Source organism: Balearica regulorum, chromosome 8 (genome assembly GCF_011004875.1).
Source record: "Balearica regulorum gibbericeps isolate bBalReg1 chromosome 8, bBalReg1.pri, whole genome shotgun sequence".
Lineage (NCBI taxonomy): Eukaryota > Metazoa > Chordata > Aves > Gruiformes > Gruidae > Balearica > Balearica regulorum.
The window spans coordinates 10,917,441-10,934,599 of NC_046191.1; the positions used below are offsets into that span (position 1 = coordinate 10,917,441).

At 37.0% G+C, this 17,159-nt stretch overlaps 1 protein-coding gene across 4 annotated transcripts in view; it reads right to left on the reverse strand.

The window, feature by feature from the left end:
* MAST2 (microtubule associated serine/threonine kinase 2) overlaps positions 1-17,159 on the reverse strand; it is a 194,404-nt gene that overhangs the window by 158,153 nt on the left and 19,092 nt on the right. For 3 of the 4 annotated variants that reach the window (XM_075759521.1, XM_075759522.1, XM_075759520.1), the window contains exons 2-3: positions 14,146-14,293; positions 10,344-10,486 (exon numbers count right to left, since the gene is read on the reverse strand). In XM_075759521.1, the coding sequence (XP_075615636.1) occupies positions 10,344-10,486; positions 14,146-14,293 (291 nt within the window). Of the gene's footprint in view, positions 1-10,343; positions 10,487-14,145; positions 14,294-17,159 lie in introns of those variants that run through there. The other variant, XM_075759525.1, reaches the window with a different exon arrangement.

Here is a 17,159-nt window from a genome sequence, read left to right on the forward strand (position 1 = left end):
AGCAGAGTCAAAAAGCTTGTGGATCAAAAGTCCATAATTCAGGACACCATTCATTTAGCAAGGAGATACTACAGAAATAAAAGTTGTACCAGAATGAGTAACTGTACGGTAAGAAAGAGATGTGCAAATTTTGAGCAACAGTAAAATTGTAATACAAGACACAACTCTCTGGCTTTCACACTGAGATTTTCAGACCAGCAATCCACAGCCCAAAGAATTTGCAGTTGAGAGAGATTAAGGAGGTCACAGCAGTATACTTGTGCACAAAGCAGTCCGAATTCACAACTTTTCTGGCCATCATCAAATAATAAGATCTAATTTTTACTGCAGGGAGGTTTTTTCCCTGTTTTCTGGGGGTAGGGGAAGCCACAGAGAAAAATAAACACTTCTGGGAGAACACAGGAAGGAAAAGAGAGCTCAAGAACATCAGGCAGGAGGGAATCTTAAAAGGGATCTAGCTTATGCTAGAGACAGCACAGTATGCAAATCTGCAAACAGGCAACCGAGGTTAGCAACACTGATGAAATGCAAGCAGTAATGAACATTCTGACCTTTGTCTTCAACCCTTGGATTCTTGACACTGTGATAAACACACTATGTGTTTTCCTTGGCAACAGCTCATCCATTAAATTAGTTCAATTACCAATATTTAGAAAATTCGAGATGCAAATTTGCCAAAAGTACCTCTGCAGACTTAACTATTTGAAACAAATACATAACAAAGTATTAACGAAGTCTTTGTGTGAAAAATTTAGTGCATGCACGTTTGCGTAAACAAATCACATAGTAGTATTCTCTATATTAAAGGTATGCAAATACTTATTTCTAATTTTGAGTGAAGACAAATGCAGAAATCACATTAGACCTGAAGTTTCCTGTTTTATTTAAACTCCAAGGCAGAGAATTTTAATTCCAAGTTTCACATACTAATTTGTTTTCATGAACAACCTATGAACCCTGCCATAGGAGTTCGTCATATAACTACTTTTACTGTCACTATACCGTATGACCACATTAAAATAATGAGGTTTGAACATTCATGTCTTCAATTAGAGCTTTGTGGCATAAAGCACTTAAAGAACAAACGCTGCCATTAACCTAGACCTTACCCCTCAAATATGCACCAAATACATTAACAATGTTACTGAATCATGAGTCATTATGAAAATGTAAGTCTCTGTGGATTCCATCACAAAGCAAAATCTTGAGGATTTTAATAGGATATTATTTAAGGTAAAAAATTAAAATCTCTCATTAAGTTATCTCAACAGCTCAATTTATCAGACTCAAAAATATTTTAAAGGTTATTTTAGGTTAATTACATTTCACATCCTTTTATGACAGATCTGAAACCCCAAACATCTTTCAATCCTCTATTATAAACATCTCCCCCTTGCCAATAACTTAAAGTTCACATTGACACATTTTTGTATATTTGCACTATAGTCTCAACATAACAGTGCTTTATATGTGTGACGTACACCAAATTTTTTTTTTTTCTAATGGAAACTTGGTCATTGCAATAAATAACAAAAGCAAGAGGCACCTCAGTCAGTTGTTCCACACTATTTACTAATAAAACAGCTTAGGTAAGCTGGTTTGTTTGGAACACATAAAGCACCCTCTCAGCAAATCTTGTACTATACGTACGTAGTTGGCCACAACTGCTTTTCAATGAACAAAATTCTGATCAATCCAAAATGCTACAATACAAAAATCCTCCTCATCTATTCCCCATAATAAAGCTTTGAAAAAACAGTCTGGCCATTATTTATCCTAGTCTCTGTTCACAAAGGGAAGAACTACGGATGCTAACAACTCTAAATCAAGCTTGCTAGTATAATAGTTATTCTGACTTCATACCTCATGTTCTCACAGCATAAGGATTCTGCAGTTCCCACCAGGGAAGAGTTTAAAACTTGCAATTCCTGCAGAAATGCTCAAGTTAGCAATAGTAACATAGTAAAGTCAGGTAAGGAATCAAAGTATTCCCTCACTTTTGAACAATTGACTTTAAAAATCTAAATATCTTTAACACAATCAGAAATAAGAGAATGACCCAGGCACACGATATACAGTGACTGCAGGAATAAGTTATTTCATAGCACTGTCCATTTGAACTTCAAACATTTTCCGAGCATTAATAAACTCAGCTTTACAGAAAGTCAGTGAGCTATACTTTACTCCCAGTTCTATTGATGACCAAAGGACTTAACCTCGCTGTATCCTAGTTTATCAAAGTTTAGATATCAGGATTGTTGCGTAAGTCTCAGGCTTTAGTACTGTGTTTCATTTACAAGGATACACTTATCTCTGCCAAGAGATTTCACCTCTCCCCCTCTAGTAATCTCAAGGTAATAAAGACTTTAGATTAACTCTTAGGAAAGATTCTGAGCTGCAGCTGCTCAGAGGTGAAGCATATAAACCCCTGCATTCCCATTTTCCTCCAAGTGGTAAAGTCAGCAATCACTGAGTCTCTGGAGCTGAAACTGGATGGCTGGAAAGACACATTGCATGGCTTGGATAAACCAAAATGATACAGTATAGGAAAACATACCAAACAAAAACTGGCAGCAAAACGTGGAGGATTATGCGACTGGTTTCTAGAGCATCTCCAAAGCTTTGCTTAGTTGAGTTACAGCAGATTTTTACAGATGTCCTAAAGCTCAAAACAGTTTGGAACAAAGTAGTTTGAAAGTTAGGCAAACAAACTATTTCAAGTTTAAAGACTGATCCTCCTATTACCACATCCTAAGAAACAGTTACCCAAAGTGTTACCAGACACAGAAGGCAGCCATATTAAAATACTAAATGCAGACATCTCACACTGCCTTTCTATGGAAATACCTGCCAAAAATCACCAAAATAAAACAGCAAGTTTTCATCTATTTTAAATTAAAACTCAGAATTTTTATTGTCTACATTGGTATGTTTTTATGTAGAGGTCAATAAGAACCACAAAACAACACTCTTAAGGAACAAAGCCTCACTCAGTGACAATGCATGTGCCAGACAGTCTGAATAATTCTTTATATTTTATCTTAAGTTCCCCATAGCTCCCCAAGCAAAAAAGCTAATTTTCCATGCATACTACAGCAGTTTCTCACTTTACACCTACAATAGTGCTGCTGTCAGGAACAGAGCTGACTGCATGTGCCAAAAATCAATTCAACATATTCATAGACAAAAAAATAACACACAGCATCTGAAGATAATGAGAACTGCAATCATTCAAACTGACAGTCTAGTGCCTAACAATTATCACTAGGCAAGTTTTATGAATTCATATTTCCTACAATGACAAGCCTCAGGTTACACAGAAGGGTGTTCAAATTTTCTTTTAAGTATGAAAATCTCCTTTGAGCCAATGAGTCCAGTCCAAAATGGAATTCACTTAACTGGAGTAAAAAGATGCTGACTGTGTTTAAGTAACGTGCTGAAGTTTCTTCAGAGCAAGATACTGACTGTGTTTAAGTAATATGCACTCTATATCAAATATAACTTTAGTACAGAATTTATCACAATTATTTGCTGTTCTTTACACAGATACACATGAATTATTCAGAATGAAGTTTACTAGTGAAAAACCTATCAGGACTATCAGTTTCAAATGTCACTGTGAAGCATGCATCCTGAATCTGTCATGAAAACACAAAAAATTATATCATATGCATTTTTTGTTTTCCTACCACAGACACCTTAAAGCTGTGACAAGGGTAAGTCTCTGCAAACACTGCCCAATGCCCAGAATACTTAACTATGTTCAAAGAAGCTCTTCTGCAGTTTGCCTACAGTATCATTTACTACTTTGCAAAGGTCTTATTCTCCACTGTTCAACATTATCAGATCCAAATTCCTTGTTCTTACTTTCAAATTTTATCATTCAGCTCATGCCAATAGGTACAACTCTCTGCCTAGAACTTGCTCCCTACCTCTTCCTCAAACCCAGTCCCTTCAAACAAATGCAAGCCTGGACACTGTTTTAGTTCAAGCAACACTCATCTTCTATCCAGCTCCTTCTAGCCACATCTTCCAAAACTGATAATGTACCCAAACTCTCAAAGATTCACCCACAGACTTTGCAGCATAAGTCAATGCAAAATTCTAATTAGTATGCATAAACTTAGACTTCACATGGTCTTCATTCAGAAATCCACTTACTTCCCATCTCAGGTTATTACAATTAAAACTGCTATTTTAAAATGCAGTTTCCATGACTTCATACAACCATAGTTTCTGCTATTTTCTGCTTTTCTAACAACGTAAAAAATATGTAATTCTACTTGTATAGTTAAGTATTGAAAGTTCTCTACTCCCTAAAACAATTCATGTTCTTCATCAGCTACAACTTTAATGATTATTCTTAGACAAAAATATTTTCAGCTATATTCAGAAACATTCAAATAGTCAACATGTTACCACCTAAAATACAAACTACAAGTAAGGTTTTCTATGACAAAATATTTTGAGAAAAGAGCAGCTGCATGTTTCAAAACACACAAATGTAAATGAAGTTTTCTCATCAGACTCAAATGTCTGCTTCTGTAGTAAGTATCCAGTGAATCAGCAGGAGGTGGCTCTATGCACAACTGGCATTAATGATTTGTCCCCCGACTAGTATTGTATTTTTCAATAAAAATACAGAGATTGCATCTCATTCTTTTGTGAGGAGGTAGAATTCTAAGCTCCATGCACTCACCTCACTGCCAGCATACATATCAAGCAGAAAAGTGGAGAGTGCAGTGGAAGATCAGCTATTGTGCTTCGCAAACTAATGTTTAATTTGTTAGTCAGATACCTGCTAGTCACTACAAACTCTGTTCCTTCCAAGACCTCATCATTGTGAGATTAACAACCACTACCCAGATGCCTGCATAAAGTGGAGATCCTAAATAATAAACAGTCAATCTGCTAAAGCACTCAGGACTAAGTAGGAGACCCAGAGACAGAATTTTCTTTTACACCTAGGAGGGGGCTTGAAGCAGAGTGTAAAGAAGCTTGAACTTCTAGTTCCACTTCACTTCATCAGGCCTTTTGAATTATTAATTTCTGTACTGAATTGACAACCAACACAGAAATAAGGTCTCCTTTAGCTATAGTCTACAGGAAAACATCTCTAGCCCTTCTTTAGGTTGGCCTTGTAGCAACGGTGTAATTTTGTGTTGAAGACGCAATTCACTATACAGAGATCTCCAGTACTCCAGCACCACCTAGCAGGCCGCAGACCAAAACACAATCAGGCAACATGGCTTCTGACCCAAAAATTACTAAAGATAATGTTTTATATAATTAGCTCCAAATAATAAATAAAAAAATTTCTTATTTTCTTCATAACTATCTCAACCATCATCTCTCTGTTACCAGAAAAAGAATGTTGCAAACCACAGTATAGTATTAAAATATGAAGCTAATTCATACTGCAGCTAAAAAAAAGGCCAAGTTATTAGCAAGTAGTTACTGTGGAACACGATCCCAGAAATAACATGTCTGTGCTGTAAAATCACTAACAACTACCAGGATCTCTAAAAACATTTTACAAAAGTTACTTGGATCTTGGAGTGAATTATTTCCGTCAATGGTGGCAGGGCCACCAGCAGATGTCAGAGCAGCACCACCAACTCCTCCTCAGGCTTCCTAAAAACTAGCAACTGGATTTAGCTTTCACATGAATGTAAAGGGAATTACCTAAACTGTCTCATCCACAAACCCAAATCTGTAGCCAATTAGCCACTCTTCCTTGTAGCCAGGAATGATACAGATTTGAAGTACCTCCTTTTGTAATCAAGAGCAACCTGCACAGGGGAAACACACTATTAAGGGAAGTTTATATATTAGGTACAATTGATTCTATTCCTAATATATTTTAAATTAAATTAAAAAAGCAAAGGAGTAAAACTTTAGAAAATAAACAGTAAATATTCACTCCTACATCTAAGAAGCATACCCCAACTTGGACATCAGAGATAACATGCCACAGTGTGAAGCCTGTCTCAGTTACCAGGTTTCCAACACAGGTTTCCTTGCAGAGCCAAGGACCCACCATCACAAGGACAACCATTTTCCCTGTTCCACTCGGTATTGCCTAATCCGTACATCTTTGGGGAACTAAATGTTCAGAATAAAATCAGGCTGAACGGGCAGCATTGCTGGCTCAGTGTTATTCAACATAAGAAGTTCTTCAGCTTGTTAGTAATTTCAAGTCTTCACATTGAGCCTTTCTATCCTCCAGATCATTATTCAAAATCCAAGAGGCTTTTTTTTTTTTTAACCACTTCTAGAACAAGACCAGGGAAAGGTGAACTACCTGCCACTCTCTACAACAGAAAGAATATGCCATTGTCTTATTTTGTTTTAACAATTACCTTACAAAGTAAGTGTAAAACTAAGTCATTTGAAATTATTGTCTGAAGAGGAGGCTGACCCTACAAGGAAATCTGGCAAATGTGGCATCAGAGGATTAACAGAGCACCAACTGCTTAGTCAGCAGACTTCACCTCTGAAGATGAAGAAATGGCTCTGACCACATACCACGTGGTACAGAATATAAGGAAGAAAATTTACACCAAAGAGAGAACTGCAAAAACCCGGTTAGAATCCTCGACCTCACTTTCAAAAATCACATTCAATTTTTTGGTGCAAGGAGTGAACCAAACTCAAGTGAGTTTCAGTTCAGTACTGGCAACAGTTTAGAAAACTGAAGTTTGTAAGTATATTTTAAAAAAAATCAAAAATAAAGGTTCAAAATCTCTTTCACAAAAGTATCTAATTTTTCACTGACAGGCTTCTTCAACCACAGTTGGCAGAAGGAACATGCACACTTTCTTATTCTTGCAACATCTCAAACTTTTCCAGGCATTAGATAGTGAGCAATGCATGTAAGATGTAGTCCTAGTTAATGGGTAGCACACTGTCAGAAGTTTCTTTCACAAAATGCTGGAGACAGAGCTTGAGATGCTGTCTATGGGGGCGAGGGGGTGGGACACACACACAAAAAATGCCACATTTCTCTCCACAAATGTAAATACATATTCAGCATTAGTGTAGTGCTCCAGTTGAGCACTAAATAATAATAATAATTAACAATAAACATGAGGGGAAAATCATCCCTTGCCCACCCATTCCAGCCCTGGAATATTAACACTTCACGGCATTACTTCTGGCAATCAATTTCATTCACATTGACTTTTGTCAAAATAAATATTTGCAAGACAATCCCAATCTGTCTCCTCTACAACAATCACAATCTTCTCTTCACGAGCTCTTTTTCCTTTCTAAAATTAATAAACCTTGATGCTCTTCATGCCTTTCCTCATACGAGAATGCATCCATATTCCTGATCATTCACATCAGCTGCCTTCAAAACACAGTCCAAGTTCTAACTCTTTTTACAACAGGGTGCCTGCAGGTCGAGATGTCAGATAAATAAACCCCCAAACTAAGCCTAAGAGATTTTCCACATTATTATCCTTCTGTTCCTTAAACACACACTTTATACACACTCCCTGCACCCCCCGTTTTTTTACTATATTTGGGTCTTGACAGAAGACACCAATGACATGTCCACAATGATGCTTTATGTCTTTCTTTTTTTCCTCTGATTACTTCCCTTGGCTACCCTAGGGATTTAAAAGTCTTAAATAGGACGCTCCCCACCAGAATTCAATCTTCTAGGATCAGAGCCATCCATCTTAAGAGAAGACGATCAACTGAAGGTCATCCTCTGAAATCCTCACATATATTTAGAAGGCACATAGATCAGATCAACATCTATCATTCCACGATGACAGCACTCGGCATTCAGTCTGCCCTGGCTTATTTCTCAAGCCAAGGATCTAGTGGCAACTGCTATGCAGACCCATTATACCAGACTATCACACATGTACAAGCTGAAAGATTCTTTCTAACGATAAATTGTACTTAGGTAGTTTAGCACGTTAGAATTTGATGTATTTACAGTTCTTGAGTTGTTGCTGATAAGTAGCCTAGCTGTCAGTCTTGTTTCAGAAGCTGCAAACTAATTTCTATAGATTTGCTATTGTTAATTTATCTTTTTGCTTTCCAAATACTTTCAAAGTTGAAAAGAATGCAGTTCAAGCACAGCAAACAATCTGCAGGATTAGTAGTGGTAAGTAAGTAAAAAACCACATTACTGAATGCCAGCAAAGCAATTTAGCAAAGGAAAATCCACTGATACCTACAGTGCCAAAAAGAGGGAACAGAAACAATGTACATAGCTGAGTATTCTGACTTTCCCGTAACACACTCCCACTTCTCTCTAGCTATCCGTCTATTGTATTATAATAATAAAAGAATTAAATGCTCTGGCAATCAAGGCTGGCATATTAAAATGACACTGCATTACTGAACCTACTCATTGCTAATAGAGCTATTCTTCAAAGGACATTAATTATACTGCCAAGAGACCTTTTGCTGTTCTAATTTGTGAAACATAGTTCAATACCACAAGCATATTAAAACAGCTGCAAACATGTAACTAGCTCCAAGATCCCAGGATTCACTGCATTTAATTAGGTGTTCATCTTGTGACCAGCTCTTTAGTCATTGCTTTAGAAGCCCAATTCATATAAAAATTCTTAATTTCTAGGCTTAATTAGCTGCAGCAGCAATTAACATACAGCCCATCATAAAGCATACAAAGATAGGAAAGTCACCATATACTTCAAAGTACCTGACACCATCACAGAGGGACACATACTGGATTTATAGCTGAATTTCTCTGCTTCAATTAAAAAACAGAGAATTTAAAATTATTGTTTTAAAATAAGTTATCAGCCTTGTGTTTCATATCAGAACATTTGATAGACAGCACAAAAACTGCCATGACAAACTGAAAATACATCATATTAGTAATATGCAGAATTGTAACATGCAAATGCATCTGCAGCTCACTGAATTGTACACAGCTGTTAAGCAACAAACTAGTATTCCAAATTAAACATCTGAGAACTAATGTTTTGTTTTATTGTTAATTTCATTAACTTAAGCTATGAAGCTTCAAGGTATTTGCCTGCCTCTAGAGAACAGGCCTATATTTTACCATATTACTTTTTTTTAATCCCCATCAGATAAATACTTACATGCCAACTTCATGTGAGCATTTTCCCCTTCTGTTGATATAGTCAAATTATAACCACCGCCAAGAACAGAAATTTAAGGCAAACACGGAACAGGCACCAAACTAAGACACAATACAATTAAATCAAATCAGAAAAATTTTGATATAGTAGTATGTCTGAAAATGCTAAGACTACAAATTCTTCATTGTGAAATCAAAACTAGCGGTAACACAAATGCATGGCTTTTTGAACTTTAAACATTTAAGTTTCTTTTCACAGCCTGGTGGTGCCAAACTGTCTAGGATCACCCCAAAAATTCGACAACATAAGAGCTATATCCAAGGTACACCCTTTTACTTAAGGGGTCATCGCTTCTAAACAGTCTTACAACATAATATAAATTTACCAAGTTACTTGCAGCTCTATAAAGTAGTGCACACTAAAATTTCCTCATTTGAGTAAAACTTGTTATACAGGCAATTCTATGGAAATTTGGCAAAAAAGGCTTCTAGCTTTGCTTTTAGTCTACTATTTAGCCAAAATTTCTGTTGCATATATGACCGCTTACAAATAACTGTCTTTTCCTACTCTTATATTTTTCTTCTCCTTGCACTTCAGTGATTTTAGATATTTAGAGGTAATAAGGAACATCTACAAACAAATCATATGCTCCTTTTGGTTTGCAATTCAGTCTTGACTACAGCCATTGGAGTTTCCCCCCCCATACAGAATACTCTTAGAAAATGCTAATTTAACAGATGCAACATTCTTCAAAAATACATTCACTTTACCAAAACCTTTTGACAGAAACCACACAGAAGAGCAGATGTCAGTTCCAGCTCTTCAATTCCTTGGACAATTATCCCTTTCAGCTTCATCTTCCTACCTATTCTCTGGGGAAATAGGCAGAGGTAGCTGCTCAGAAAGCTGTTTCCCAATTAAACTTGTTTTAAATGGTCAAGTTCCAATGCCCACATCTTCCTAGATTTCCAGTGATATTTTCTTTCAGGTATCAGGCAGCTTAAGTAACACAGCTTCCTCAAAAAGAAATTATTCTTCACACACATTTTTTCCTGCTTTTTGTCAAAAGCAGGATGAACATATTCTCCTCCTAATTCACCCTCTACCCTAAAAAGGGTCCACAGGAACAAAATGCTGCATTCACTGAGCAGGAGCAGGGCAAGCAAGGTAAAAACTAAAGCACAAGATCACACCACTTTTTATTTATAGCACAAAATCATCATGAGGATTCCCAGGCTCACTCACCAAACCAGCAGTAAGTGAAGGAGCAGATTGTCCTAGGGACTGATTTCTCATGCGGACCAGGTTTGAGGTATCTCCAGGTGGCTGCCATATCGTCTGTCCCACTCCACTGTGGACACTATTTGATAAGGGAAGTAGCTGCTTTCCTTTAAAAACAAAACCAAAATACTCTCAGTTTGTTTTGTTTTTAAACAAGTCTGCAAGCTCATAATACAATGCTGAAAAATACTGCATGAGAAGAAAAAAATGTTTAATAAAAAAAAAGCAATTTAAAGGTCTTAGTAGGTTAGAACTTGTTAGAGCACACTACCTGTGAATTCATTATGCTTGATAACTAAGTATTTCCAAAGAATCTAGTTTACATTATGAGGTAATGGGTAAATCCAAAACCTTGTAGAAACCAAATTCTATTGCCTTATACCTTTCTATACTTCACACAGCTTAAAAAGGAAACAATATTTGCTGCCAGTTAAATAATTTATTGCCCTATAGAGGCAATGTTAATGTTGCAAAATCTCTTAAGTATAATTTTAAAATTCTTATGAAAATGCATTCATAATTGTAAAATATTACCTCTTCTGGATAGCTTAGCCATCTAGACATCCCCACTTTCTCCTACCATTGGAACATTCAGCAGTAGATTTCATGCAGCTGTTATCAGAACATCGTGCGTGTTTAAACGTTGTTTTGCTTTGAACCATGGATGGATATTTTCTGTCTAAAAAATTTCACTCTTCAGCAATATCATATTATCTTAAAAGCAAAATATTCTGTAGCTTTCCCAAGTCTCCTCTGTATCTGATTGATCAGCGTAGACACTAATCTCCCATGCTACACAGGCAAACAGTGAGAAGAGTAGTTCCTATCTCACTAAGTTCACATCATAGTATTTACTGCAGGAAATACAATAATCATTTAGAAGGGTCTGCTCAATACTTTTTTTTTTTCTAGTCAATATAACACTCCTTTTTGAAAAATGTCAAGCAGTAAATTTCCACAATAAGAAAGAACCAAAGTAGGTCATATTTTGACTCCATCAAGCTTGACAGTTTCCTTTTATGTACCATGCCATTCACACAAAAAAAAAAAAAAAAAAAGAAAGAAGAGAGAGTCTTGTGGTTAAAAACACATAAGTAAAAAAGTCTGTCAATCTGGGTTCCATTATTAGCTTCTAGATGACTTCCTCTGTAACTCTGGTCACTCAACCTCTGTACTTCAGTTTCACCATCTGCAAAATGGGAGTGAGTAATACCTCTTTTCCTTAAAATCAGGCCTGTGAGACTAAATTACACACACCTTCTTCCAAGCATGGTGAAGATAGTTGCATTCAACAGATTATTACCAGCTCAGATAGTACAACAGGAATCACAGGGGACTAAGACATTTGTTGCAATAAGTGGCAGGAAGAAGTCTACATCTTTAATCACGTATACTGTAGAAAAATACTTTTTTTTCCTCAGAGGCAGCAAGCTATTTTACAAATTCAACTTGACCTCAGAATGAAATGTGAAATATTACATTCATTACATAACAGCGGCTACCATATTTGAAAGATTGTCACATAATGTGCTTAGCCATCATGTGCGCAGGGTATGGGAGTGGTGTCGTGGGTTTTTTTTTTTAATTTTTTAAACTTGTTTATGTTAATTTTCTGTGAAAGTTACAAGCAATGGGCCAAGTACACATTAATAGAATGAGTCAAAGTGTATGAGAGATGAAAAGGCTCAGCTTTGGCTAGCAGACACACAGCACATTAGTACCTTTTTCCCACTCCCACTCAAGCTGCTTGCAGCTGTGTACATGATTTTCATGGTTTCCTCATTTTCAAGATTATGTGTAACTACAATGACTCTTCTTGTCTGTAGAGATTTAAAACTACAGAAATGTACATTGCTGTATTTATCTCAGTAAAGCACTAACAAAGATATCCTATAATAGCAATTCAAATCATACAATCATCTAACAGTTCAAAATGCCAGTGCTTGAGAGCAAGAATAACATTATTTAAATCTCCATAAGACATAAATATCAGTATCTCCCAGTTCCACAAAATCTGAATCCAGGAAGACAGAATTCCATCAAGAGTCAAATTAAGCCAACCAGTTTGCATGCACAGTCATCTATATGCTTTAAATTTATTTGCTTCTGTTGCAAAAATAAGGTGGAATTATTTTGGGGATGGAGCTTGATCTGAAGCTTTCCCTGCCATGCCTCATACATGCCTCCTACATACATTTCAAACACCCACATTCAAAATATGTATTTAAACATCTACATTTTCTTATCCAATTGGGTCAAGCTGATCTTGTTGGTGCTCTTTTCCCCTTCCTGAATCAGGCTATAGTAGATTAAAAAGTCATTAAGATGAAGCAACAAGTTCTGGAGAACATTATCATTTCAGAACAGAAAAGGTACAAGAATATTATCTCCAAACAGAAAAATTATTTTTTAAAAAGAAACAGAACTTCTCCAGTTTTCCTGCTTCCTCCTATTTACTTTTCTTTGCTTACTTCTACTCAAGGAGAGAAAAAAAAAAGAAAAAAACAAACAGAAAACAAACTACAGTACTATCTTCAGTCCTTGTAATCAGCCAACAGCTGTGTAGTTAATAAACTTCTGTTCTCCTCTAGTGATTAACTTACCTTAGAGAACAAACTAACATGAATGTAAAACATTATGAATGTTTCCATTTTTCAGAAACAAACCACTTATTACAAATAAAACATTAAGACAAGGCCAAGCCAAAAATAAAACATGCATACTTTACTGCTTATTTAATTTGATTACACCTAGCACCTCAAACATTAAAATATTTATCTTCCCCTGATAAAGGACAGAGGGACCAGGACTGGATGTATTTTCACAAACATGTAAAGTCAAGCCCATGCTGCTGCCAAAATGGGTGGTTTCACCCTCTTCCTCTCTCACCTGAGAGTTTCCAACCCTTCTTGTGCTTGCATGAACATGCAAATAGGCAAACAGCCTAATTAAGGAAGAAACGGGTTGCAAGTCAACCCTACAGAACAGCAGTGATATTCAAGCAGATCAGCTATTTCTAGACTGATCATGCAGCTCTATATGTTCTAATGCCAGCATCACCGACTTTGATACCAGCTTTAAACAACTGTGAAACCATCCTCTAGCCTACATACGGAGTCTTTTTCAAATGAAAACTACTGAGCTCAGTCTTCCATTTTTGGCTAATTACCAGACTATGCTCGCGCCATGGTTCTACAGTTGACAAGTTCTCTGACAGGGCTGAAGGCTGTGTTCACATGAAAAAAACCCGAACTTTATAGAAACTGAAAAAACATCTAGTTAGTAAGTGAGATTTTTACTTTGAACCACAAATGCCTACTAGTGCTTTTGAAGCCAAAAAGAAACTCAATAATAATTTGAACCTGATATAAAAGTCAGCTTCCCAGTAAGAGACAATATGGCAAAATAGGCAAACTTACAGTCAGTGCTGACCTTAAAAGTAAAAGGGGTAAGAATGCATCGTGTTGCCTAAAGTTCCACCACTCCCTTCTTTTAACTTTGCACATTTAGTCTTAGCTTCTAACTTTTCACTCTGGGCAACATACAGAATTTCACTCCAAATCCAGTCACTCTTTTTCACTCTTTCACTCTTTTCTTTTTGCATCTTTCTCTTACATAAAATTTTGTATGCCCTCCCAACAAGAGGTCACCTCTAGTTTTAAAGAAATTACTTACTAATATCTTTTATTACAACTGTTCTGCCAACAAGTAATACTGTATCTTTAATACTAATGAATTGTCATATGGTCTTTACAAAATGGCATACCTGACAAAGAACTTGCCAAACTACCTCTTCGTAGCTTGCAGTCATCTTGACTTAGCTGACGGTGGAGCTTGGTTTTCCCAGCAGATGAAAAGATGTCAGGATTGCTGAGCTTCCTGCAACGTAACGGAGTGGACTCTGCTATCATCTCCTGTAGAAAGAAAAGCAAGTAGAAGTTTGTTAATGACAGCTAAGTGTCTGTTTTCCCAAACATACAGTATCCAAAGCATAAATGAGACTTTTTAAAACAAAAAAACCCCACACCAAAGAACAAACCAAACAAACACAACACACAAGCAAAAAAACCCACTTAAAATTGTAAATCCCCCTCTTTTGTGCCACATAGATATGTGGAAAGCACATCACAATACCCCAGTCAAATACAGTCCTTGAACACTATTGCTATAAGGAATATCATTAATAATAGTCAGGAAAAGGCTGTTCTGCTACAGCAGTTATTTGCTCTTACAGAACATAGGAAAAGAGGCTACTGAAAAATCAGGCTCAGTTTTGATTCAAGCTATTTCCTGCTAAAGCAGAGTATTTTCTTTGAATTTCTTGAATATTTATTCCATCCAGTCTATAAGTAATATCCCTATAAAAAAAATTGTTTCAATATCTAATTGCAACCCAAAACTCCTATTATAAGTTACAGCTCTACTACGAGACCCTATGTATCACTAAATAATAATTAGGATAGAGATCATCCTTTGTGTAATGTCTTTGTTATTACTATAAACAAAATTAAACATGTCTTTGTCAGAAACACTCCCACACACGTAAATTCCTTTCACAGCATACAGCAAACTTTCAATCAAAACAGCAGTAGGTAGAACAGCGGCAAGCACAACCTCAGTGCTTTCCTCATGCATTTAATTGTTCTGGAGGTATCAGACACTCATTCCACACCCAAAAAATTACAAGCATAGCTATCATACATGGATTTGAAAATAATGTGACACTTTCCATTATAGCCTTTTTAGATGAATTTAGTCAAGTTCTCGCTTCCCTGCAGTAATGCAGCACGTTCCACATGTCTTAATGGACTGTTCCGTTTTATTTCAAATGCCTCTCATTAGCTATACAGCACTTCAAGCCATGCTTATCCTCATAAAATCTCATCTGAGGCAGAAAATAAACTGAAGGAACACTTTCTCTGCATGATACATCACCACATGGTTTAACATAGTTTTAAATCATGTTTAAATAAAAAATTAATCTACCAGTAATGGGTTTTAATTAAAATTTGCAGATTTCAGTCAAAATCTCTTTCTGAAGTCATTAAATCAAATTTATTCAGTCTACAGTTTGAGGCATAACACTGTCAAATCCAGACCAGGATTACACACTCTAAAAACTTTAAGGGTGGTTTGTTTGGGGTTTGGTTGGTTTTTGTTTGTTGGTTGTTTTTTTTTTGGGGGGGGGGGGGGCGCAGGGGAAGAACGTAAATAAAGTGGTTTTACATGAAAAAATTAATTTGGATTTTAAATATAATCCTCAGTTAGCTCCAAGTCACTCATTCTCAACCTTTCTTAGACTCCATTTCCTTTTAATCATGAAGTCTTTTGGCACCTCAAAATAGTAAAAAACTTTGTTATTTGTTTGAGGGACAGGAATGGTTTGCTCCACATCTGCTTCAGTGGTCCACCTTTCACAGGTTGAGAGGCATTGTGCTGATACAATTTCTCCCTCTGGTTACGGTTAGACGTTCAGTCGCCACACTGTCTAAACCAGATCAAGAGAGAGACCTGGGTAACTTAAAGTAGGTCAGTTCACTTATCCAGTTCATCACACAGCTGCAAACGGTTGTGTTGGTGCAAGAGTGGGGAGAGGCACGAAAACAAGTGACCTGGGGTAGAGAAAACCGCTTGAGCTGAAAACTGCTTTAATCTGAAGGTTCCTCATACACATCTTGGAGCAAAGAACCTCACATTTTCATTTGTCTGTGATCTTTTCCACAAAGGCACTGAAGACCTTCATTTCCAGCAGCCTATACTTCTGATTTTCTGTCATTTGGCGAGCTGAAAAGACATCTACCACAGTTTCTGTTTGTACTTAGGAGTAAGCTAACTAATTTTAAACTGCAATATTAGCAGTCTGCCAGCACGCCTCTGAAAGCTGCAGAGGCCAAGGGCAGAAAGTCTCTGCTGTTTCTATTAGGGATGGCAGAAAGTAGTTACATGTGTATATATGTCTGAGTAGGCATACAGAAATATACACACACACACTTTTAATATGGCTTGTCCTAAATGCCTATAACATCTAAAATCCATCATGTTTCCCAACTGTGACAATCAGAAATTACCATACCTCAAAAAAACCCAAACAAACCCCACACCCCACAAACATGGGCACTCCAGGTTACAAGCAAATCAGTTAAAAATCTCATCTAGCCTACCCTCTCATACTCCTTATGCTTCAATTCCAACAAGTGTTCCCAGCATCCTTTAATGCTTCCCTGAAACTAGTCATAACTCTGTTGAAAGGCCCTATGCGCAAGATGACACTGGTCATCCCCGCAGTCTGTGTCCTGCCTCCTTACATCAATCCCTAGAAAAGCCAGCTTTTTCCCACCCTCACCCTGCACAGGCCATTGCCATGATTGTCCTTCCTTCATCAGTGCATTTAGGTTCCTTTAGGAAGGGGAAGCACAGTTCTGCTTGTCAGGCTGATGCTGCAACTGTAGTTGCTCTTCCATTGTGTTCAGCTGAGGTGGGGCAAGGGAAAGAAGAGAGCAAAGAGAAGATCCACAGAAGCCAGTGCCACCAAAAGCAGCAGCCTGCCCACCCCTGCCCAAATACATCCACACCCAAATAAAAACAGAATACACCCCTTACTTAAACTGCGGCTTTGGGGCACCCCCTTTACATCCTGTTCCTCCCACCCAGCACAAATGCCAGAAAAGAGGAGGAAAGAGCACCAGGGAACAGGGATAAGGCTACGTGGAATTTCCTCGGCTGCTTCTTTGCTGCCACTTCACTTTCACAAACATCTCACACATCTTGATGATGGTTCAG